The sequence below is a fragment of the Brachyistius frenatus genome, unplaced genomic scaffold (genome assembly GCF_029030835.1).
Source record: "Brachyistius frenatus isolate BFR_SWC_R1_liver_20210118 unplaced genomic scaffold, ASM2903083v1 Contig_44, whole genome shotgun sequence".
In the NCBI taxonomy this organism is placed as follows: domain Eukaryota; kingdom Metazoa; phylum Chordata; class Actinopteri; family Embiotocidae; genus Brachyistius; species Brachyistius frenatus.
In genome coordinates, this window is record NW_027210643.1 from 2897793 (window position 1) to 2921221 (window position 23429).

Genomic DNA, 23429 nt, shown 5'->3' on the forward strand with positions numbered 1-23429 from the left:
TATTTTTACCTGTAGATCTTTTAGAGAAGTTTTTAAAAAGCTTTTTGTCCTTTTTTTTTTAATGATCAGGCATTGCTGGTAGCTCAAAACTACTTACTCCAATCTTATTTTTTTGTAGGGTAGGTAAAGATATTACTTTGAACTGATTAAAGTGTTGTTCTGGATGTTTGACTGACCTGCTAGGAGGTAGCACCGGGTGAGATAATCACAGCAAAAAGGTACATTGGCTAAACACCTGCGAGTCATCCAGTGAATGTTGCTTTAATTGCCATTGCACTGAAGGAACCTGCCAGGGCTGTTTTGTCTAAACCTCCTTCAGTAGTTTTATTTCATTTTATACAGAAATTTGTATAATTTGGGTTTTTGTTTTCTCTTCCTATGTGCCTCATTTTATTTGGATTTTTCAATATGGGCACCTTGAAGCCTGTTGTCTCCGTTATTTTTACCTGTAGATCTTTTAGAGAAGTTTTTAAAAAGCTTTTTGTCCTTTTTTTTTAATGATCGGGCATTGCTGGTAGCTCCCATGGAGCTGAATGAATGGGGCCTTGCTCGCACCTGTGTGTGTGTGTGTGTGTGTGTGTGTGTGTGTGTGTGTGTGTGTGTGTGTGTGTGTGTGTGTGTGTGTGTGTGTGTGTGTGTGTGTGTGTGTGTGTGTGTGTGTGTGTTTTGGTGCTGGTGCATAACTGTAAATTGTGTCATGTCCTCCCTGCTGGCCCGGAGCTATAAGGTCACTCCACATTCGGAAAACTTTTATAGTTTATGTGATTGAGTGTGTTAACCTAAAGAAAACTCCAGAATTACCGCAAATTTCCAAAGCCATACTCAAGACTTCAAAAGAACAGTTCACACACCAATGGATGAAATCACAGGGGGCTGCCACTTGGTTTTGAGCTTGTTACATTGGCCCAAAGTAGTTAAAAATTAAAAATCAGTACTTAGCTAATCTAAAAATGTGCTTAAATTTTGTTATCTAGTTGGACTTTTGATTAAATAAAATCACTTCTAAATAATATGCATGATGACATGAGATCCTCTCAGGCTCAGATGTGTTAGCTATTGCATAGATCATGTCAACTGTCTGAAAACAGCCTGAATTGCAGGAATGATCCCTTTAGCTCTGTTCACTTCTTCCCCAGAAGACAGACCCAATTCTTGTGTTATCACCATTATCTCACAGCCAAGACACTTGGTCCAACGCTAAATTACATCTTCCTCTCAGACTTGCTAGCTGCTCATTTCCAGTTGTGTTCCTTTTTTTTTTTTTTAAATTGTTACTTCCTTTACACTCTGCCTTTCTGTGGTGACATTAATTACACTGAGGAGCAAGCAATGGCACTCTTTGCTTCAGCTTTACAGCAGGCGTATTCAGAAAACACAGGCTGAGGAAGCGTCCACTTCACACTATTCCATGATTTATCATTTATTTCTACCACAATGCTCAGGCCGATAACTCTTATTTTACTTCATTTGCGGCCACGACATACAGTGTGTCTCACAGGCAATGAAGAGATTGTGTCATTTCTAGCGATGTAGGGTCAGAGTGAGTGTGTGTGTGCGTGCGTGCGCGTATGTAAGTGGAATGGCTTCTAAAAAAAACCTAAGGATCTGAGGTTGAAGAGACCTTATATAACAATTTGAATGGTCAGCCACACAAAAGTCCCTGTGGGCAATAAGCATGTGTATACAGTCCAGTTGGTCTTCATTTCTTATGCAAAAGTTCAAGGTAAATGTTTTGCTCATTGTGCGAGCCAGCTCAGACTGACTGGAGGCTTTTTATTCAGAACTTAATGCCATTGAGTCCCTTCATACAGTACACAGCCAGTGTCAATCTTTCATCTGCACATGACATGTCACATAGATGTGAAATCACACAGGAAGTAGTCACGTGAATGCACACCTTTTTAAGTGAGCGCAAAAAGATTTAAGGGGATATTTCACTGATGGTTTTTCTGGAGTTGTTGAAAGGAAAGAAGATGAAAGACAAAAACGAGAAATACGGGTGAGATCAAATGAGACAAAACGGAGACTGACAGACAACAGATCATAAATACAGGAATGAGATGCAGATTTGCGAGAAATGAATGCACAAAGCAAGGAGACAAAGAAAAATAAAATAAAAAAAGATGTGAGGAGGAGGAGAGACGAGTGTTAACCAAGTGTGCTTTATCAGTTTAAATTAGTCTGAACCCGGAGATGGCAGGAGAGTCTGTAATCCTTTTTCCCTCAGGCCTTAAATCACCTGCCATCCACAAAGTCAGCGTCCATCCCACAGGAAAACACTCATTACGGGCTGCCATTACGTTTGACTGCATCTCTCTCCGTAACCTTGAAACACTGTTCACTCAGCCAAAAAAACACTTCAATCCTGCGGGAGAGCCGGGTCAATTGAGTCAATGTCGAGTGACTCCCTTCTCCCACGGGCACCACAATTGACACTTTTTTTTTTCTTTCTTTTTTTGGTGAGAGAATATTACGAGCAGGTGTAGGTATATCACACGGGAACATAAAGCAGTGGGTGTTAACTATGTTCATTGATCTCAACGAAGCAAGCCGAGGGAATGACACCTCAAAGGAAAGTTATGCACAGAGAAAGATCCTGCAGGTCGATGTCCTTGAAAACTTCCATAAAAATGTCCTTTGTGATAGCGACATGTATTCTGCCGTGCGAGTCACCTACAAGCGAAAAGGCACAACCAAAGAGCTCAATGCTGCTCTTCTTCATCATCTTGTGGGAGGAGAAAAAAGCCAACTCTTTCATGATATTGATATTTTTCATGATGTATTCTTGTTTGAAGTATTTATTTGTGAGGATTGGAGATCAGCTGGGACAAAACCTCGACATTTTCAAGTCGTCGTTGAACCATTTTTGTCTCCTCTCTTGAACAATTTCATACTTAAAACAGACTTATCTTTAAATATTTCAAACACCTCTCAGCTACGGCCAATCCAAAATATAAGGACTCAAAACAAATTTTTGGAGCCTATGAAGTAGCAAATTATGTTCCTGCATTGCAATGGATGTAACACTCCGCAGCATTCTGCAGTGCTGATCCCTAATAGTACATCTAATCTGCATTTTTCTGCTTCTTCATTTGTAATGGAAAATATAGTAAAAAAAAAAAAAAAATTTTTTTTAAATTAAAAAAAAACAGAAAGGTGCAAGTGGTGTCTGGGGAGCCAGATCACAGAGGAGGGGAGCTGCAGCTAATTTCATGCCTTGTATTTTACTGCTATGCATGGCTAAATCGAGGTTCAGGGCAGCGCGATGAAACGCACGTGCTGTGATCTTTCACATTTCCTCACCACCACCTCCAACACTCACCCGGGCTTCAAACAGTGGAGCCTGAGCTATCTTTGTGAGGGGAGGCCTGGAAAAATCCATATTACGGTTTACTTTCACACAGTGCTAATTCAGAGGGAGCCCGATAAAACCAGAGGGGAGAGACAGTGGTGGCATTTCCATTTGGGTTCGCTACCCTTCACTGGCTCTGAGATGTAAATGACTATCCACCCCCACCATCCAATGTACCTTCTCTGGTCTTGCTCCATTTGTAATTTGATACCTTTTGTCAGACCGCATTCGTCAGCTGAAAAAAAATGTAGAAGGAAAAATTCCCGTCATGCTACAAAACTAAAAAAGACAGTTTCAAAGAAATAATTTGGGAAAGAAATGCCATTCTTACATCTGTGCACTCAATGTGAGCGCAAAGACTGGAAACACAAGGTGCAAGCTGGCCTGGCGCTGAACACAAATCACCTCAACTGTATGTATTTGTTTCTTCCCTTTTTGTGTGAATTAAAGAAAGAAGTAACTCAGCCCAACTCTGTAAACAACCCAAAAGCCTCCTCTTCTATATTTAATACATGAAGAAATATTTTTTTTTAAATAAGGCATTCTGGTTTATGGAGAAGTCAGCGCACATTTTAACACTTTTCAGCTTTAAACAAAACCTGATCAATACCTAAATGTTGGTCTACGATGTTAGCAAGCCAGCTAACTTTGGAGTTCACAGGAGTCGCATTTCTCCTCTTTTTGTAGAGGCTATCGTCACGTCTCCAGATCCCCGGGAGTACGAGGAAGATCAATATAATGTCTCCTGCCTGCTACTGCGAAGATTCCCAAGGCAAGATAGCATTTCCACAATATTTTGGCTTAACTTCTGTACGACGTGAGAAGAGGTGACGCATCGTTCATCTTTATATGCCGTCTTTGCTCCGGCCCGTACACCAAGCTAGCCCAGTCCAGTCAGTCAGTCAGACCAGTCTGTCCACTGAACACTGAGACCAAAGCACAGACGGTATATAAAGATGGACATAGACTCCGGTCTGAAAAGTGAAACCACTGTTGAAGTGCCGTTAGGTCATTCTTTAAACTTACTCCTGATCAGTGTATTAGTGCTCTTTCTGAAAATAATTCCATCCTTAATTGGAGACAAGGCCTCAAAGAAAGGTATGTTCAGGGGTGTGCCTGGTTTGATTGACATGCCTAGGGTGCAGTCAGGTTTCCAGTATAGGTGGGCCAGGCATAGTGTCCTCACTCCTACCCTCATCCAAATAAGGTCACTTCTGACTCCAAAATATCAAACTGGTGACAGCTAAAATGCCAGACAAGAGGTTTCACAATGACAGAACACAAACCAACGCGTGCCGGTGGGTTGCCACTTGGACCAAAATGAAATCAACCCAAGTAACTCCTAATAAGTCAAACAAAATAGGAAAAAAGCTGAACCTAAACTGTCAAAGGTATAGATGGTTTAAGAGATATGAAACTGTAGTGTGGGCTAATTACTAAATTTGAAATTGTAATCTCTTACACTATTCAGCAGTAAAAAAAAAATAATAATAATCACATTACTGGAATGTATTTCAATGTAATGTGTGCCCAATACTGGATTTTGTTTACTTATGTCAGAGCCAAGATAACCGTTTCCTTCATCTTCCAGTCTGAGAAGTTAACCGGCAGCTATTTAACATGCAGCTGTAAAAGTGGCCTCAGCCTTCTACTGTGACTCTCAGCAAAAAAAAAAAAAAGCAAAGAAACACATTTAAATAAAATGTTTAACTACTTGTTTAAGAGCACCTAATATGTTTGCCATATACATTTAAGAATGAGCCAAGGAAAGGGCTGATGACAGAACCAATGGCTTAATGCTGCATGTGCCAACACGATATCTTAAAATACAGACTCTATAAGGTGGAACAAACGCTCAGAACCGCAGCTGTGTCCCTTCTTCCTCAGGAAATGATGCCAGCTGATCTGCTACCAGGTATACGCGGAGCACAGCTGCACATCCTACCTCCTGTCTCCTTCACCTGTCGAAAACAGTTAGGGCGGAGTGGCCCCATCGCACCACCCGCTACCAAAAAACATGTCGTCTGGTTGCTGTGGAGCATACAGCTGTCCCTAGGTGAACCTCGCTGGCACTTATTATGATAATGAGGTCCATTTCTGAACATTGGCTGCCTGTGGTAGGGGTAGTAAAGGGTGGGGCTAGGGGAGACGCAAGTAGACGTGGGTGAAACAGAAGAAATGGAGATTGAAGGGAAATGCAGAAAATTGGGGGGTGGGCCGCCTCGGGGGGAAACCTCCATGCATAAAGATGAAAGCACGGGGGCCAACGTTGCTCCAACAAATCCATCAGACAGTGGTTGGAGGGCACAGCTGGTCTGGCAGCTACCCAACTGTCACAGGAATATGTCCCACATATAACTGTGTGTGCCCTCTGACGTACAAAGGCAAATCAGCCACAAACACACACCAACACCAGATTCCACCAAAAGATGTCCTAAAAATCCAGGCAAAATGTGAATTGAAGCCGGACGGTAGCAGTTTCCAGTATTTACATGTTCAGAAACAGTTCTCTGGTTGCATGATATATTGCTACATCGGCAACACCGTGCTGCTCGTTCTCCTACTTTCTCGTGCACCACAAGCTCCAAGTAAAACATTTACAACAACAGCTTCTACAAGTTTCCTTACTTCCCGGTGAACCCTACGTGCAGTATAACCTCATTTTCAGCCCCTTCTCCTCAAACTGAATCGTGTTACTACCTCTGCTCAACATCAAAAGGAGCCGAAAATGAGGCTGAACTGTGGCTGCTTAAAGTTGCCTTTCAAATCCTTTGCCTCAATTCGAGGGCTCTGTCTGAAATCTGGAGCGATACATATCTCCACTGCTGGAGACGCTACCGCTGCTGCTCACTATCAGCACCCTCCATCGAGCAACATGCTCTGGAGATTAGCCCTGTGTGCCGCTGCTCCTACTAGCGCTGCCTGCATTTTCCCTTCCCATTCTCAAGGTCAGATCAACGTCGCAGCACCGAAAACAAGCAGCACGTGGCGTGCCAAGGCATGAACGCAGCATGAAATGGGGTTTATCAGAGCTTCAACTTCGCCCGCTTGTTTATTTGAACACACGCAGCAGGCTGAGTAATTGCATAAAAAGGCTGTCAATGTCTGCTGAGAGCATTTTAATTAGCTCTTGTTCTTCCGTTCAACAACAAGCTGCCTCCGTATGACAAAGCAATTTTTTTTTGTCGATTAGGAAATGAATGACTTCCTCTCCAAAAAATGGGAGGCCAACGATAGGACTGCTGGTGCTGATGGGAGCCCATTTCTCTCGCAGCTCCCTGACTGGGCTGCGCACCGTTCCAAGTCAGAACAAGTCCAAATACAGAACGAGGGGAACAGTATCCCAAACAGCCCGCCTGCTGATGTAAAGAGGCCCTGACTGCCCGCTGCTGGCTCCCTCTCTCTCACTCTCTGCTAATGCATTCTCTGGCACTCACACAGAGCTGTGCACAAGCACACTTACTCAGGGAAAAAAAGCACACACACAGTCGCCCACAACGATACAGTATCATTGAATGTCTGTCCCCTTCTCGTGCAAAACAGATGCGGTGTAGTCGAGCTCAGAGTCGTCAAACACCTGTAGGCATCTTTGTTGTCACTTGTGAAAGTGGATGTGCTCTGTTTTGGGTGTGAATGTGTGTCCACAAAAGTGGCAACCCTTCTTTGGGTAGTGCTGCCATCTAGTGGTGAGTATATGACCTGGGGAGTGCATCTGATGCATACTATGACATGATTCATTCATCATATAATAAGCAGATTGGTGAATAAACACGTGCTATATCACTTCTTCATCCTGTAATTTAGGAAAATGGACACATCCAATTAAACAAACGTGTTATTAAGGCACCATCGGTATATCATATCCAATTTGGGTAATAGATTGTTCAGTCTCGGCATTGCATGTAAATATAAAGAGTGTTTACATTATTCACAACCTCAAGCAGGCATGAAAGAGGAGGTGATGTGTAAATATGTTTGCGCTGTTTGCATCACTGCTTAAGCTACATGGTCATAAACACTGAATCATCCAGTCTGCTGCAGACCTAATCATCCATTCCCGTGACCTAATTGTGTCAATAAGACAAAGAGGGTTTGTTTTAATTTTTTTTTTGCTCCGGGGAAACAAATAAGCGCAATACAATATCAGAGCACAAAGATGAAAAGTAGAATTTGTACCTGTGTCCTTGCTGAACATCACCTCGTCCTCCTCGTGGCTCCCAGAGCTGCTCCCCTTCCTTTAGATGAAAGGCTCCACTGGCAGTGCCTAGAGTTTATTTAGCCCTCGTAAGCTGTGCAAGCCCTTCGCTGACCTTATTTGGCCCGGTCTCTCTCTGGACTCCATCCTGATGCTGGAAAAGAGGGGCACAGAGCAGGAGTGACTGCACTGTGGGAAGGACAGATAGCACTGCATCTGGCTCCAACAAAACTGGGTTGAGGTCAGCGTGAAAGGTTAAGAAAAATTTCCCTGCTATCAAAATAACAAAATAATTCCCCTCAAGTCTCCTTCGACTTGAGGTTTTTGTGTTCATCTTTCTTTTCTTGTGTTCCCTCTGTGGTGCACAATATGAGGATTTCTCAACCAGATAAAAATCCCAACAGCAGCGCAACCGGAAAAAAAAGTATCGAGAGAGACAATCTGTGAATATTATGCACAAATGACCAACAGGGGCGGGGTAGCGATTATAAAAGTGTGATGGTTTTAAGGGTGGTACATGAAAACTGCAAATCTCCCACCTTTGGCCAAAAGATCTTTACACACTGGGGGTGATTTTTTTTTGTGTGTGTGTGTGATTAATTCATATGCGAGTGTATTTTTTTAACTGTTGTTTTTGTCATGAGTACTTGTACATTTTTCTGAGCTTTCACTCTGAAAGTGGAGGCATCAACCAATCACACTGTGGAACAGTCATCACATCACACGTCCTAATAACAGCCACCCGGGGTTTTTATGACAAAGGACAATAATTACAAAGATATAAAGATCTCAAAGACAACATATGGAACAGCATAACTGAACAAGGCTGTCAGGATAGTGAGTGGTTCATGTAGTTTACTTTTGGATGTAGTAGAGTTGGTAGTGAGCAGGCAACAGTGTCAGCAGGTTAGGCTTCGTAACAAAATCTTTTGTGGAGTGAGAAGGAGCAGGACAATATCATCATCACTGGTATTATGTTGAATCCATAATTTTTCTGAAGAATGAGTTGTGAATCTATTCAAACCTTTTTTTGAACATCTTTTTCGTAAATTTGCATCACTGCTGGTAAGGACAGCTTGGACATAAAATATTCACAGCTAAGTATTTCGCATCTTACATTGTCACTCTTCCCATGTGTAAAGGCCCAGCATCAACCAAAAGACTAGGGGGAAAAAAAGTCAAACCCATTTTTATTTGAGAGCTCACCTTTGAAACGTTAACTTCAACCCGAACCCACTGATGTTGATGTCTGATGTGTTGCATCTCCTAAACAAGCAGAACAGTTTTAAACTCAAACAAATAGCTTTCAGTTACGTAAATGTACACCAACAAAGCATTACCGCAAGAACCAAATCAATGTACAACTATAAAATGGAATGATTACAATAATAGATTGCAAGCTAGTTTTCCGTTTCCCTCCAAATAAAGGCCTATTTATCTACAACTATAACTACAATCCTCTCCTGCCTTTTCATTTAGTACATATTCTCATTTGTTGCATATTAGAAAGAACAATGAGCCGTTCATACCTCTAGTCTGTTCGTGTTGCCACAGAAGCATTGGGTTTTGCACAACGCACCAAACATTCTCGTATTTCAAATGTTTACGCTTCGCTGGTCACGTGAATTGGTCAAATGGCTGTGATTGGCTGGATTGCCGTTCAATCAATCTAAATTGACCAATACCTTTTCACGTATGCTGACCTCAGTATCCTGAATCTTGACATACTTAAATAAAAATGGGTGAGATTGAATCGTGTTTGCGCAGCAACACCCATAACACCTGCTGCTGCCTGTGATTGCCTCTCAGGAATAACCAGCTGGCACACACCAGCTTTCCATACCTGTCTGCTGGATTTACAAATGTTATTTGTCCCAATACACAGTAACACACATCCATGTAATTCAGACTGACTCCCTTCATCAAACAGCTGCAGAGGGGAACAGTAATGACATTGACTGTGTAAATTCATTTGACAGATAAGGAGTGAAAAGAAATAGACTTAAATTCATCTAAGGCCATCTTCCTGCCATCTAAAATCAAAGGTGACACATGGTAAAGCAGCTAGATCAGGTGTATGACTGCAGTGCAACAATGAATAAACACAATGGCACTGCCTCAGTTTGTCATATGTGCTGTGCCCTACGCAGTAAGCATCCTCTTGAGTATCTTATTTGTGTGTGTGCATGCATATTGGGCTATGCATGTGTGTGTGTGTGTGTGTGTGTGTGTGTGTGTGTGTGTGTGTGTGTGTGTGTGTGTGTGTGTGTGTGTGTGTGTGTGTGTGTGTGTGTGTGTGTGTGTGTGTGTGTGTGTGTGTGTGTGTGTGTGTGTGTGTGCATCCACCAGAATGGGAACTGACAGTCTGCTGACCTACTTTGAGTTGTTTTCATTTTTCATTCACTCTCATGGGCAGCTGTGCTTGCTCTCCATACATCTTTTTTTCTAACTTCTTCCTGTTCTCCTCCCAGTATTTACCTGCTAATGATTGTGACATGATTCATTTCCAACAGGGAGGAGCTCATCTTTGAGAACAAGCCCTCTATGATAGCTAGGGGAGAGGAAGCAAAATCTTTTCTTGATTCCCAAAGCTCAAACCACTGAGTTTAGTAGTACTCTTCGTATCTCAGTTTTTCTGTTTTGACTGATTTCAATGGAAAAACATCTTCTCAGGTGAGCAAGGTGTTTCCTTGGAACATAATATGTTGAATGCAGAGAAAAGACAGCTGTTGTTGTTCTTTCAAATGAAGATTGGGAAACAAAGGTAGAGGTAACTGAAGAATTTTACTTTCTGGCAGGTGTTGCCTTCTAAGAAAGCTGTACAGTTAAGGTGATGCTTTCAAACTTTTTTTTTAAATTTTCAGACCACGTCAGAGCATAGAAACATTGGGTCACTTCACAAACATAATGAACACATTAGCTTCTCATGTATTGTTTAAGAGGGAAAACTCTACAAGGTTCGACAGTTCTTTTTTTAAACTTTTTACAGAACTCATTTTAAGTGACTTAACTCAAAACCGATAGGATGACTTGGAATTTATGAATACTTTCACCCAGGAGTTTGATGTTTTCAGTGTTGTTTGTTCGTCTGTTTGTCAGAAGGATTACAGAAAACCTGCTGGGCCAATTTTCATAAAACTTGGTGGAAAGGTGTAGCAATGGCCAAACAAGAACACATGAAATCAAAAGCAAAATTGAATCGCGAGGCAGTTCCACAAATTAGTTTTTTCTTTTATTAACATTGTGAAATAGGGCCTGTTAAATGGTTTACACTTTCAAATCCAGTAGACAGGCAGCAGACTTCAATAGTGACAAAACATAGGCCATTCTAAAAATGCAATAACTCCATACTTACTCACAGGTAACGGTAATCCTCTGGGTTACGCATGCACTTGCTTAAACATAAAATAACCAGTGGTTTGGAGCACTCAAGGTGTACTGGGAAAGAAATTAAGCCCCGGACTCACCCACTGGGACCAGACCCCTGCAACAGACTGTCATGTGCACCTTAACTGACAGGTGCACAGAGAGAGCAGCCCAGTGGGATTTGTCCTGTTTACCCAACGGTGTGCAGGACTGAATGACAGTGGCTTCATAGGAGACAACCAGAAACGGTACAATTATAACATCACCACAACAGACATATTAAAGTGGCTGCAGATTTACGTATCACAGAAGAGTGATGGGTGAATGATACTTTTGTCTGCATCATGTGTCTATTGATCTTTCTCTCCTCCACTTTTACCTCCTTAGGGTCCTTTGTGCCCTGCAGTGACACTGCAGACACTGGCGGGTATGCTGAGGTATCTAAGGGCCTGTGTCACCTTCCTCAGTCCTACACTCTACTATTGCTGTGAGCATCCACATAGCCAGCAACTATGCCACCTCCATGTCGGCTCGCATCAAAGCCCTTTGTCACATCCCCAAATTAAGCAACACAGCTGGCAGCATGTGGATGCTCCCTCCCATTGTTAGTCTGGTCTCATGACGAAGACAGTGAAAACCGTTTTCCTTGTTGTCGTGGTGACCTTAACCTGACGAGTATATTCCATTAAATGCTGCTTTTTAAACAGAAGAGAATTAAACTTTCCCATGGCCTTTGTCTTTCTTTGACTTGTAAATCCAAATCAAGAGACTTGTACTGCCAGTTGTATATTTCATTTAGAGGATTCCATTGAGAAAAACAATCAGTCAATCACTAGCTGCTGTTTGAGGAATATGACATGGCCATGATGATGTCATTCCAAAACTGAACTCAAACATCCCTCTCCATTCTCAAGCAAACATCCCTTGTCTAAATCTAAAGTACCTACAAACTCCCTGGAGGGATATTTCAGTTGAGTGGACACTCCATCTGTAATCCTGATCCAGCATGTCCAGGGAGTGGAGGCAGGATGGTGGAGGGCTCCTCAATGCCAAATGCCAGGCACATTTATAAAAAGAGAGTAGTACCCAGATGATTGGGTTTATTAAAAGCTCTCTTGTCCCTTGCCACAGTGTGGTGATTGATCTCCTTTGACGTGTCCTTTTACCCTGTGTCACATTAATAAACTATGTCTCTGCTGAGAGACTGACAGACTGCCTCTTCCTCTGAGAAACACACAGGGAGAGGAGGGACGGAGAATGGGAAGGGAGCAGAGACAGAGGAAAGAAAGAAAGAAAGAAAGAAAGAAAGAAAGAAAGAAAGAAAGAAAGAAAGAAAGAAAGAAAGAAAGAAAGAAAGAAAGAAAGAAAGAAAGAGGCGGAAGCCAAAGACCACAAGAGGCAAAGGAGGAAGATGAGAACCAGTCACTCACAGCAAGGATGTCACTTTTATTGCTGATCATTACGGCAGGAGAGTCTGAGCAAAGATGTTCATCACATTCATCATTACTGTAGGATATAATATGGTGACATCACATAACTCTCCTATTCCATGGCACAACTCATTTTATGTTCTCCCTTTGTTCACTGGTCTCAAGTGAAACGTACTGTGTCTGCTTAAGTGGCAACTGAGACTCCTGGAACAGCTGAAGGGTTTCCTTGTGGCTGTTTTACACAGGATAATGTCAGCTGTCCTTTGCTGCTTCATCGCTTTCTCGGTAGAACTAAGTGGAATCAGTTATTGCTGACCAATACAGAAAACTCAAAGTAATGTTTGCACCACTAGTGGGAAGGACTGTAATCAACCAAAGGCTTTTCAGTCCATTCACCGATGTCCTTTATAAACTAAAATCTGAAAGAACAGAGCAGTAGAACTATTGGGTGGGTTTAAAGGATGTGTGCAGCATCATTGTAAGTATTTAGCAATGGAGAAACCAGTGTAATGTAAGTAGAGCTTTACTTCAGTAGTATAACGTTGAGATACTTGTATTTCAAGTATTTCCATTCGATACAATTTTATTCTTCCGCTCCACTACATTTAAACAGAATACTTTCTACTTTATCTGACACCTTTAGTTACTTTTCAGATAAAGCTTTGACACAATGGATAATATATATATTTTAAATACATTACATAGTCAATAAAATAATCACAGGAAAACAAATAGCCCACCTTAAAAAGTCAAATTCTTTAGAAAGCCTTATGACGTTACAGAAAAAAAAAAAAAAAAAAAGCCGCTACCGCGCATGCCCAGTTCATTGCTAAGGAAGAAAGGGGAAAATGTCTCTGACGAGGTGAGTCCCCTCGACGAGGCCTTTTGTATTCCTAATTTACCAATTTGTTGTCCGATGTCATTTTCACTTCACACTGTACAGATTACGCTTGATATTTCACATTGATATTATTGGTCTGAGCGCTTTCGTTTCCGAGTTTTAATTAAAGATAGTGCTATCGGCTAAGGCTAGTTAGCAAAAATGTCGCAAACGCGAAACATTTAGCATTAGCTGGTTTAGTAGCACGCAGCAATGCTCGCGATGCACGTTTATCCGCGGAGGAGTGGTCGAGTTGGAAAATGCTTTTATTTGGTTCTCTAAAACTGTAAATATATCTAGCTTGGCTGTTGATTATCTTTTAGCGGTTGTTGTTTTTTTTTTTTAACATAGTAAGGTTTGTAAATAGTGCTGCTACCACTCTTAATGGTGAAGCTACCGCGGCTTAACGGTGGCTGGGGCTATCAAGCCTTTGGGTTAGTGTTCAAAACAATGAGGCTTTAATACGTATTTCTGTGCATCCAGCTTTTTACCGTCGCCGACCCAGCTGTCGCAGGACCAGCTGGAGGCAGAGGAGAAGCTCCGGGCCCAGAAGTCGTACTCTACCGCCCTGGTTGCGTCCCGTAGAGAGCCCGCACCGTACGGGAACAGAAAAGGCTGGGTGCCTCGCTCACTGGAGGTAAATCTTCGGACTTCATCAAAAGAGCTGAAGATGGGACTGTTTTTTTCCTCATTTTGTTTTGTGGTGGTTGAGTATACAGCTTGTCTTGTTTTTACAGTGTACAAACACGAAGGCCCTCTTCTTCTCTTTGCTGTAAAAAAAAAAAATCTGTGTTCGTGCAGGACTTCGGAGATGGAGGCGCTTTCCCAGAGATCCATGTGGCCCAGTTTCCTCTGGAGATGGGTCGGAAGAAGAAGACATCCAATGCCTTGGCAGTGCAAGTGGATGCAGAAGGAAAGATCAAATATGACTCCATCGCCAGACAAGGACAGGGAAAGGATAAGGTACATGAACAAGTCATTGCTTTTAAAGGGTCAGCAAATATCCTCTTAACACACACTTTATTGACTTGTGTCCACGCATAATTATGTAGCTAATCTTTTCTGCAGCATTTGTTAATAACACGTCCCATGAAGAAATCCAGGCTGTTTAGTTTACCCGTCTTAAGGGTTTTCTCCTGATTTTCCGTATGTTCTTAAATTTGCCTTTCAAAGGCTCTCGCAGATAACATAATACCCAACTGTTTCATATCACAATTTTCAGGATTATCTTTGGCATAACTATAATGAAGCACTCATTAGACCTAGAACTCCTCTGTGTAAAGAGATAATTTGCCCATAATGCTGAAACACTGAAGTGCAATTTTCTAAATTTAGTGAAAACGTACCTTATTCGTGTGGACAAATTGTTTTGGTGCTTGAAACGGGTTTACTAAAGTTTTAGGTTCACAAAAGTAGTGGATGATATGAAATAAATAGAAGATAAATTAGTAATAAATGACTGGACAGTAGGTGTTCCCTATCACTGTTTTCACCAAATGTTAGAGGGATTGAGATCAAAATGGGACTGAATAATGACTTCATAGTTCATATCAATCTTGATGTATTGTGTAAAGTGAAAAATGAGCATTATAACTTTTTTTTATTTAAACTAAATATTTATTTAATACTTTTTTCAACTGTCATGCCATGCTACTGGAGACATGCTACATGTGTGGTTTACTGGACCCTCCCACACACAATTATTTGCCATCCAGTAGTTTTACATGAATAAAAACTCCCTATGTTTTTGTAAAATAAATACCATCTTTAAATGGAATCTCCTTTGCCTTCATATTCATATGAATCAAACACCTCTGAAGCTCCGCCATCCTTGTCACTGTGATCTTGTGATTAGATGGAATAGGAAGCAGAGACTCAACTGATTCTGTCAAGATTCAAACCACATCGCTGAGCCTTATTGTCACTGAGATATTTATAGAAACATCACGTTTGATGGGTGAGCACGTTCAAAGACTCCAGAGTTTGACCGTTATTGTTAATGTCAGTTAGTCTGACAATGTCTTAAGACAAAAACAGTGAAACTGCTCATATTTTATAAGGCTCATTACATGTACAGTCAAAGTGTCTAATTCACAGCCGAAAAAAATGAAGTTTTACATGTGATTATTCCTAAACACATTTTGTTTCCTGTAGTGTTGTGAGGCACTGCTGGTTTCTAAACATTTCTCATCTTTCATCATTGCAGGTGATCTTCAGTAAATACACCGACCTGCTGCCAAAGGAAGTTTTGAATCAAGACACTCCAGAACTACAGAAGCCTGATGAGGAGGCTGTTCGAGAGGTGAGACACGGGGCAAAGTCTATGTAGGTTGTCATCTGAGTGAGATGTGAAGTGAGATGATACAACATTTTCTGTTCATTGTTCCCATTTAAAGCTGCAGTAATAACACTGAGGTTACTGTGTGATCTAAAATCATTTTCATCTGTAGAATCAAACAAAATAACGACTTCAGTGACACAGTTAAAACAGTTTGTCATTTGTCTTCTTGTACTCAGATTTTTCTTTAACTTTACTGGTAATCAGGTGAACCAGTTCATATGTTATTATATTGTTAACATGGAGGCGTAGAGCGGGTTGCCCTCTAATCGGAAAGTTGGTGGTTCGATCCTCGGCTCCTCCTGTCCACATGCCCTAAGTGTCTTTGGGCAAGACACTGAACCCCAAGTTTCTCCCGATGGCGTGCCATTGGTGTGTAAATGTACCCCTGATGGCGGGTACCTTGCATGGCAGCTCAGTTTCGTTAGTGTGTGAATGGGCGAATGGAAAACAGTATAAAAGCGCTCCGAGACCGATAAGGTGATGAAGCAGACCGTTTACCGGTTAACACGGTCGTCCTGTGTCCTTTTTAGCTGACGGAGAAGACCCGCTCTGCCCTGGAGAAGCAGGTGTCTCAAAAGATTGCCGCTGCCATGCCTGTAAGAGCTGCAGACAAACAAGCTCCTGCACAGTACATCAGGTATGTATTCAGGTTGGACCATTATCAGCACCATTTTGAACTGCACAGAAAGTCAATGGAGAGGGAGGGAATGCCAACTCTTGGTTATATATGCTGCTATGCTGCCATCAAACAGGATTAAAGGTGGTGAAAGAAGAGATTGTCAGTCACTACCTGCCAGTGTAAAATGTTACCTTTCTGCTGCACAGCTCTTGCGTGTCACTTCTGCAAAAAAACTTCTTAGCAGCTGGTTGGATATATCAAGGCTACCAAACATGACCATTTCTTCAGGTGTAGTAGACGTATAAAGCACCACACTACTGCAGCCAAATAACATTCTATGTGAAAGCTTCATTTTGTGAATAATTAAAGCTCTTAACACAGTGTTGAAATTGTGTGTCAACAGCAGTCCTATGAATAATTGATGATGTTATTTAGGGGTGTAATAGTACACAAGATTCCCAGTTCTCTACTTACCCTTTTTGGGGATTATGGCCCAGTATATGTCAGTATGGCAGACAAAACAAAAGAAAGGCATAAAATACATTTTATGTGATAAAAAAAAATTTGTAATCTAAATATTCAACAGTGACTGATTGGTTATATTTCTTACAATTCAGGCAATTAAATGCTGGAATATTGTGAATGTAAACTCAAATGTAAGTAATGGTTCAATGAAAGACTCTAACCTGTTTATTCTGAAGTATAAAATAAACAAAATAAAAACAGTATTCCCGATCAATATCAAAACCCAGCAGTGTAGTCTGAGCTTCAGTATTGCACATGCAGCGCTGCCTTTCACATGTGTGTGTTTATGTTGTTGAGGGTGAGGTTTTATGCCTGGTGACACATTTCTTCTTTTCCTCTTTTCAAGATACACCCCGTCCCAGCAGGGAGTGGCTTTTAATTCAGGGGCCAAACAGAGAGTGATCCGCATGGTGGAAATGCAGAAAGACCCAATGGAACCTCCACGATTCAAGTAAGTAAACATGTCTCCATCCGGGAAGCTGAAAGCCACTTTGGTTGATCACACAGGGTATTTAATATAATTCGATTCGTGCTAAATTCACTTTTTATAGCTGTTTTGACAGTTTTATTTCATACAGCCGGTTCTGCTTTTCTACGTGATAGCTTGATGCTTCTTTCCCGCGTGTAGAGAGCCCATTTGTAGTTCTGTTTTGTTGACAACGTGTCTGTTTGAATCAAGCATTTTGTAATGGCCAAAATAAATCTAAGTGAAAAGTATTGGGAAGCCTAATCGGATTTAAAAGAGGCAATAAAAAATGTAATATTTTGTTTCTATGGGATCTAAATCTTGTTCAAGTAAACTTCTCTTTTGAGTAAGATTCCCCGGGAAAACTTACTAAATAATTCCAGTAATCATAGGCTCAGATGGATGGAAATCTTTTTATCCTTTGATAAAGAAGTCTTTATGAACCAATGTGTTCAGAAACACGACAGTTAATTGATCTCGATTTGTTGTTCTATCATTGACTCTGTTTTTCCCCATTAAACGAGTTACTGTTGACACAATGATATTTTAATTTTTACATTATCATGGCCAACTTTTTGTCTAAAGTGAATTCTAAAGAAATGTAATGTGTATAATTTTGACGTTTCAGAATCAACAAGAAGATTCCTCGAGGACCTCCGTCTCCCCCGGCCCCTGTCATGCATTCTCCAAGCAGAAAGGTAGGTTTGGCTGAAACGTTTGAAATAGTCTCTTTTTTTTATTTATTTAACGCTATACATTAAATCAAAACTCGGTTGCCCGTACTGTGTTTAAAAGAGTTTCTGCCTTTGTTGTAGATGACAGTCAAGGAGCAGCAGGAATGGAAGATTCCTCCATGTATCTCCAACTGGAAGAACGCAAAGGTAATACGACTGCAGAAACACATCCTGCTTTTAAGTTGTTTATGCAGGCATATTTTTACAGGGATTCTTAATTAATGTTTTTAAAACATTTGTATGGTAATTAGGGATGACCCCAAACAGTCAGCTAAGCATTAGTCAACAAGAAAAGTCTTAATTAGTTGTTTAGTCGCAGAAAAAAAACAACCTCAAACTGCTCCAAGTCAGAGACGGAAGGTGGGTTTGTGGGTAACCTGGGGGTGACGCATGTCCAGGAGGTGTTTGTTCTGGGAGCGAGTGAATTCCATGTGAGAAGTAACATTAACAGCACCGAGTCGTAGCCACTGTGAAGTGCATCCAGACAGCAGTGATTAACTCACTGAAATCCAACATAAAGGGTCCAGATAGGCCAACGTTTCAGTATAACAGTTATCCAAATGTTGTGCAGCATGTTTGCTGCCTCAGAGAAGGAAATTAAAGGCCTGGGTGGTAATAATAATAATAATACATTTAATATCAAAAGCATGCATCGACTAGTTGACTATTCGTTGGACTCTTTAATCCGGGGAAGCCTGAATGGTATCTTAATTTAAAAATATATATATATTTTCTCTGCTAACTTTTTTCCTCCTGATGTGCTTTCCTTCAGGGCTACACGATCCCCCTTGACAAACGTCTGGCTGCCGATGGTCGCGGTCTCCAAACAGTTCACATCAATGAAAACTTTGCCAAGCTGGCCGAGGCGCTCTACATTGCTGACAGAAAGGTAATGCACCGTTTGTCAGCGGTGGATCTGAAATGTTTCACTGATTTAATTCTGCACCTGGCGCTCATATTGAAACGCTGGTCGTGTCTTTAGGCCAGAGAGGCGGTGGAGATGCGAGCTCAGGTGGAGAAGAAGATGGCGCAGAAGGAGAAGGAAAAGAAGGAGGAGAAACTGAGGGAGTTGGCCCAAATGGCCCGAGACCGCAGGGCGGGGATTAAAAGCCACGGAGACAAAGGTGAGTCCTGAAGAAAAGAGCCAAGGAGAACAAGGTTGTTTCAACAGCTTCTTAAAATTCCAGCATATCTGACTAGCTTGTGTGTATATGTGACACGTACAGATGTGTGACTCTCTGAGTCGACTCCGTTATCAGTGCTGCTGCCGGTTCTAAATCTGGAACATGACTGGCATAAGCGATGACAACATTTTTCACTCTGCCAGTGCTGACAGGACCAGTAAACTGTGAAATTATGTTTCTGCTTCCCCAGCGATCATTTACATATATTTTTTGAGAAGAAAACTCAGTGTTGCATGTCTTGTTTCTTGACATACTTTTTGAACGAGCATTTACAGGTAATTTACAGGATATTTACGATGAATATAAAGACTGGATTTATTTGTACTTTTTTTTTTACATTTTTTTTTTTTTACATTTTCTCTAATAAATTCCAACATCCTTCCACTTTGATTTTATTTTGGAAGTTTACTGCCCACTGACAATTTGTCCTCACTTTATCTTCTCTTCCTTGTATTTGTTCTTTTCTTATACCACCCCCCCCCCCAATCATCCCAAACTTTACTCACAACTTCACTTTTTCCTCCCCTGTCTTTCTGTCTCTTCATCTCTATTGTTTCTTTTCACCTCTGCACCTTTACTCTACTATCTCACATCATCTGTCTCCCCCTCCTTTTCTCATGGGGTTCTCTAAAAATGGCTCTTTTTGTTTCTTTGCACCCCGTTCCCTCCCCCTTTCCCCGCGTCCACCACCTCCCGTCGCCCACTGCAGGTGGCGAGGAAGGCGAGGCCAGGGAGCGTGACGAGATCCGCCACGACAGAAGGAAAGAGAGACAGCACGACAGGAACATTTCCAGGGCTGCTCCTGATAAGAGGTGCTGGACACGCACTTTAAACACACCGCATGTGAACTCACCCACCCATATATATATATATATACATATACACACACACATACATACACACACACAGAGTACTCGGGCTTTTCCTAGTCTGCAAGGACCCGCAGACTGTTTGTGCATGTGAGAGGTGTGATCAGTGTGTGTCTGTGTGTGCACCATCAGGTTGTCAGTTGATGGAGGTTTGGGTCCCTGGAGAAGTGGCGAAAGTGAAATTCAGAGGAGAGCTCATTACAGTCACAATTCCAGCTGTCAGAAAGCAGAGACCTTGTTATCTTAAAATTACCTTTCACTTAACTTTGAGGTGGTGGTTTGCTGAAGGACAATCAAGAGCTCAGTGGAAAACTTTTAACATTTCATTCTTACGTGTCAGCAAAAATCAAAGCTATAATGGCAGAATCCTGTTTTGGAAATGATTTCAGATGATACCCGAAGGTATACTCAAAACTTTTAGCCAATATATTTTTGATATATTCTGTAACACAAACCTGTGAAACTATAGTTCAACGTTGACTTCAGATTTTTCATACTAGAATGCTAAAATTATTGCTTTTACTGTTGCAATTTAATATCATGGAACTACTTTCAGTCAAATTTCCCATCCCTTATTTGTCCTACGTTTACATCTTACTGTCTTTGGTTGCTGCTGAGAGTCCTTGGCTAAATCTTGATGTCTGTCCCAGGTCGAAGCTGCAGCGAGATCAGGACAGAGACATCAGTGAGCTCATCGCTCTGGGCAAGCCGAACCCTCGTTCCTCCAGCGAGGCTCAGTACGACCAGCGACTCTTCAACCAGAGCAAGGTAGGAACATCTCACACCTACTTTCATACGTTCATGCTTGTGCGACGCATACATACATGATTTATGGAAATTAGGTGTGTGTGTGTGTGTGCGGGGGGGGGGGGTGTCTCATTAATTCTTAAATAGAAAAGGCTTTGTTTCACTTCCAGTGTTTAATTACACTGGTAAAGATGAACATAACTGAAACCCTTATTTGCAGATCAAACTTGAAGGTTGACCGGCTTTTTAAAAACAATATTCTGAGTAATTTGTTACCCAAAGAGATGTCAGACACCTCTTGATAGATCGACTAATGGACTTTATTGACCCTGTGAGGGAAGTCACAGCAGCACAATCAACAAGATATTTACATAAAATTAAATCATACGCAGAATTTCACATCTGTTAAAAGAAGACACTGAATATTAAATACAGATTTTACACAATATATAAACATTGTTATATCCCCAGTCAAGGGAAGTTGATACATAAACCACCCACTCTTCTCATTCCTAAGAACGGCCTGCAGCAGTTTAAGATTCAAAGAAAGCCGTTTATTTATCTTCTGAGATGAGCAGCGCTCTAAAAACAACAAACAAAAGTCTTTGTTGTCACAAAACAAAACACAAGAGAGACAAAGGGTGTAGAAAACAAAAAGGATTCTCTCTCCTACCACTGCTTGCAAGCTGCTCTATTTACAACTGATGCTATTTACACAAGTAACCAGCGTCATTAACTTCACAAACCAAGAAATTTACTGTTAAAAAAAACACGAAAGTTCTCAAAAGCTTCTCGGTTAAACTACTCACAACCAAGCTTTGAAAACACAAACAATGCTGGCGCCTTGTTGGTTGCAGCAGAGGGATGGAAGAAGAGGGCGGACAGGTGCGGTTTAAAAACGCTGCCGACAAACTCTGGTCCAATCAGACAGCTGGTTTCTCCAAAAACACACCCACACGCACTCAGAGAGGAAGAGAGCTGTCACATCAAAACAACAAGGTACTCATAAATGAGCCAAGGTCACCACAACATCAGCAACAGTAGCTGTAATAAATGAACAGAAGCAAAAACATGACGAACAGATATGCAAAGACGGCAGTGAACGATAATATTGCATCGCTGCGCACCTTCATGTTTCCCTCTCCTCTCTCTCCGTCTCTGTTCTCAGGGTATGGACAGCGGTTTTGCCGGCGGTGAAGACGAGACGTACAACGTGTACGACCAGCCGTTCCGCGGCGGCAGAGACATGGCGTCCAACATCTACAGGCCCAGCAAGAACATCGACAAAGACGCCTACACGGACGACTTCGACACACTCATGCAAAACAACAGGTAACTGTGCACGGACTTGATTATATATTTACATAATTGTATACCTGTTCACCAGTTTGTCTGAACGTAACAAGGAGAATGAAGCGGTGACTGTTTATCAGTGCCTTGTAAAAAAAAAATATTAAAAAAAAAAAGTGTTTCAACAACATACTGCTTCCCTGGAAAAGTTTGGATTAGGTTCATTGTTGTTTTTTTGGTGGATATTATTGTCTTGAATCTACAAACACAACAACTCAAGAATGAGTGATGAGGCAACTGACGAAACAACTAAACTATTTACCAAGACAGTATCTAACCCACTAAATGATAGTTTAAAGAAACAATGAAGATATTTTTGAGGTCATTTCAGCTCTATTTTGAGGCACCAGGCAAACGTGTACATGAAGTCCCGGCAGGAGGCCTCCTCCTCGGGGCAGCAATGCTACACTCTAGCAGAGCAGATCCTGTCCCGTATGTTTAGTCACCACCTTGTCATTGTCCTTCAGGGACGTTAGGTTGTCCACAAGGTGCTGCACCATTGTACAAAACAGAGATTCTTTTTAACTCAGGCAAATTTACCGGTGAAATAAAACCATCAATGAATGTTGGAAGTTGGCAGTGAATTCAGATTTTTTTTTTCTCGCCCACCGTCAGGTTCGCTCCAGACAAGGAGTTCTCAGGTGCCGACCACGGGCAGAGGCGAGAAGGGCCGGTCCAGTTCGAGGAGGATCCCTTCGGTCTGGACAAGTTCTTGGAGCAGGCCAAGCAGCACGGCGGCTCCAAGAGGCCTTCCACCAGCAACCGGTCCAAGGACGACTACCACGACAAGAAGCGCAGGAAGGAGTGAGAGTCCTGCTGATGGCTTATTAGAAGAAGAAGACGAGGAGGAGGAGGAAGTCGTCACTGCAGCATCTCTGAGGCTGCACGGTATTATAACCTCTAAGTCTCTATCAGGAATGATCTCTGAGACTTTTGTTTTCTCACAGAAGGTGAAAGATTGCGTCAATTTTTTTCCCCCTTTTTTTTTTTACTTTAGTTGTCATTTGCTCAGCTCTGTTAATCTATGTTGAGCATTCAGTGTCGAGCTGAATACGACACAAATGGACACTTTCAACACAAGTGGAGCTAAAATGATCATTGTGATATCTGCATCTGACAGGTTTCTCTGTATGTCATTTCAGATGTGTCTGGTAACATTTAGGCCCTGAAAGTATGTAGAGTTGAGTTACTATGTTCCTTTTTTTTTTACATTTAATATTAAATATTTACAGGCTAAACCCAACAGATCCTCAGCAGGACCTCTTCAATATTTTCCTTTTTTTTTCATTTGTTCCCCACATTCCCCCTTTCTGTTTGTTTAGCTGTTTTATTTAAACCTCTGGTGTATTTGTGAGGACAGCCCACATTTGA

General features: G+C 41.6%; 1 protein-coding gene across 1 annotated transcript; it reads left to right on the forward strand.

Moving 5' to 3' along the window:
• The first annotated feature begins 13166 nt into the window (after positions 1–13166).
• snw1 (SNW domain containing 1) lies at positions 13167–22955 on the forward strand. The gene is made up of 14 exons (XM_069703116.1): positions 13167–13205; positions 13707–13860; positions 14025–14186; positions 15430–15525; positions 16095–16201; positions 17055–17159; positions 17803–17872; positions 17990–18055; positions 18681–18797; positions 18891–19032; positions 19802–19904; positions 20612–20729; positions 21877–22040; positions 22674–22955. Exons 1-14 carry the CDS (start codon positions 13192–13194, stop codon positions 22864–22866), a joined length of 1611 nt encoding a protein of 536 aa, XP_069559217.1. The 5' UTR covers positions 13167–13191; the 3' UTR covers positions 22867–22955.
• The last annotated feature ends 474 nt before the right edge of the window (positions 22956–23429 follow it).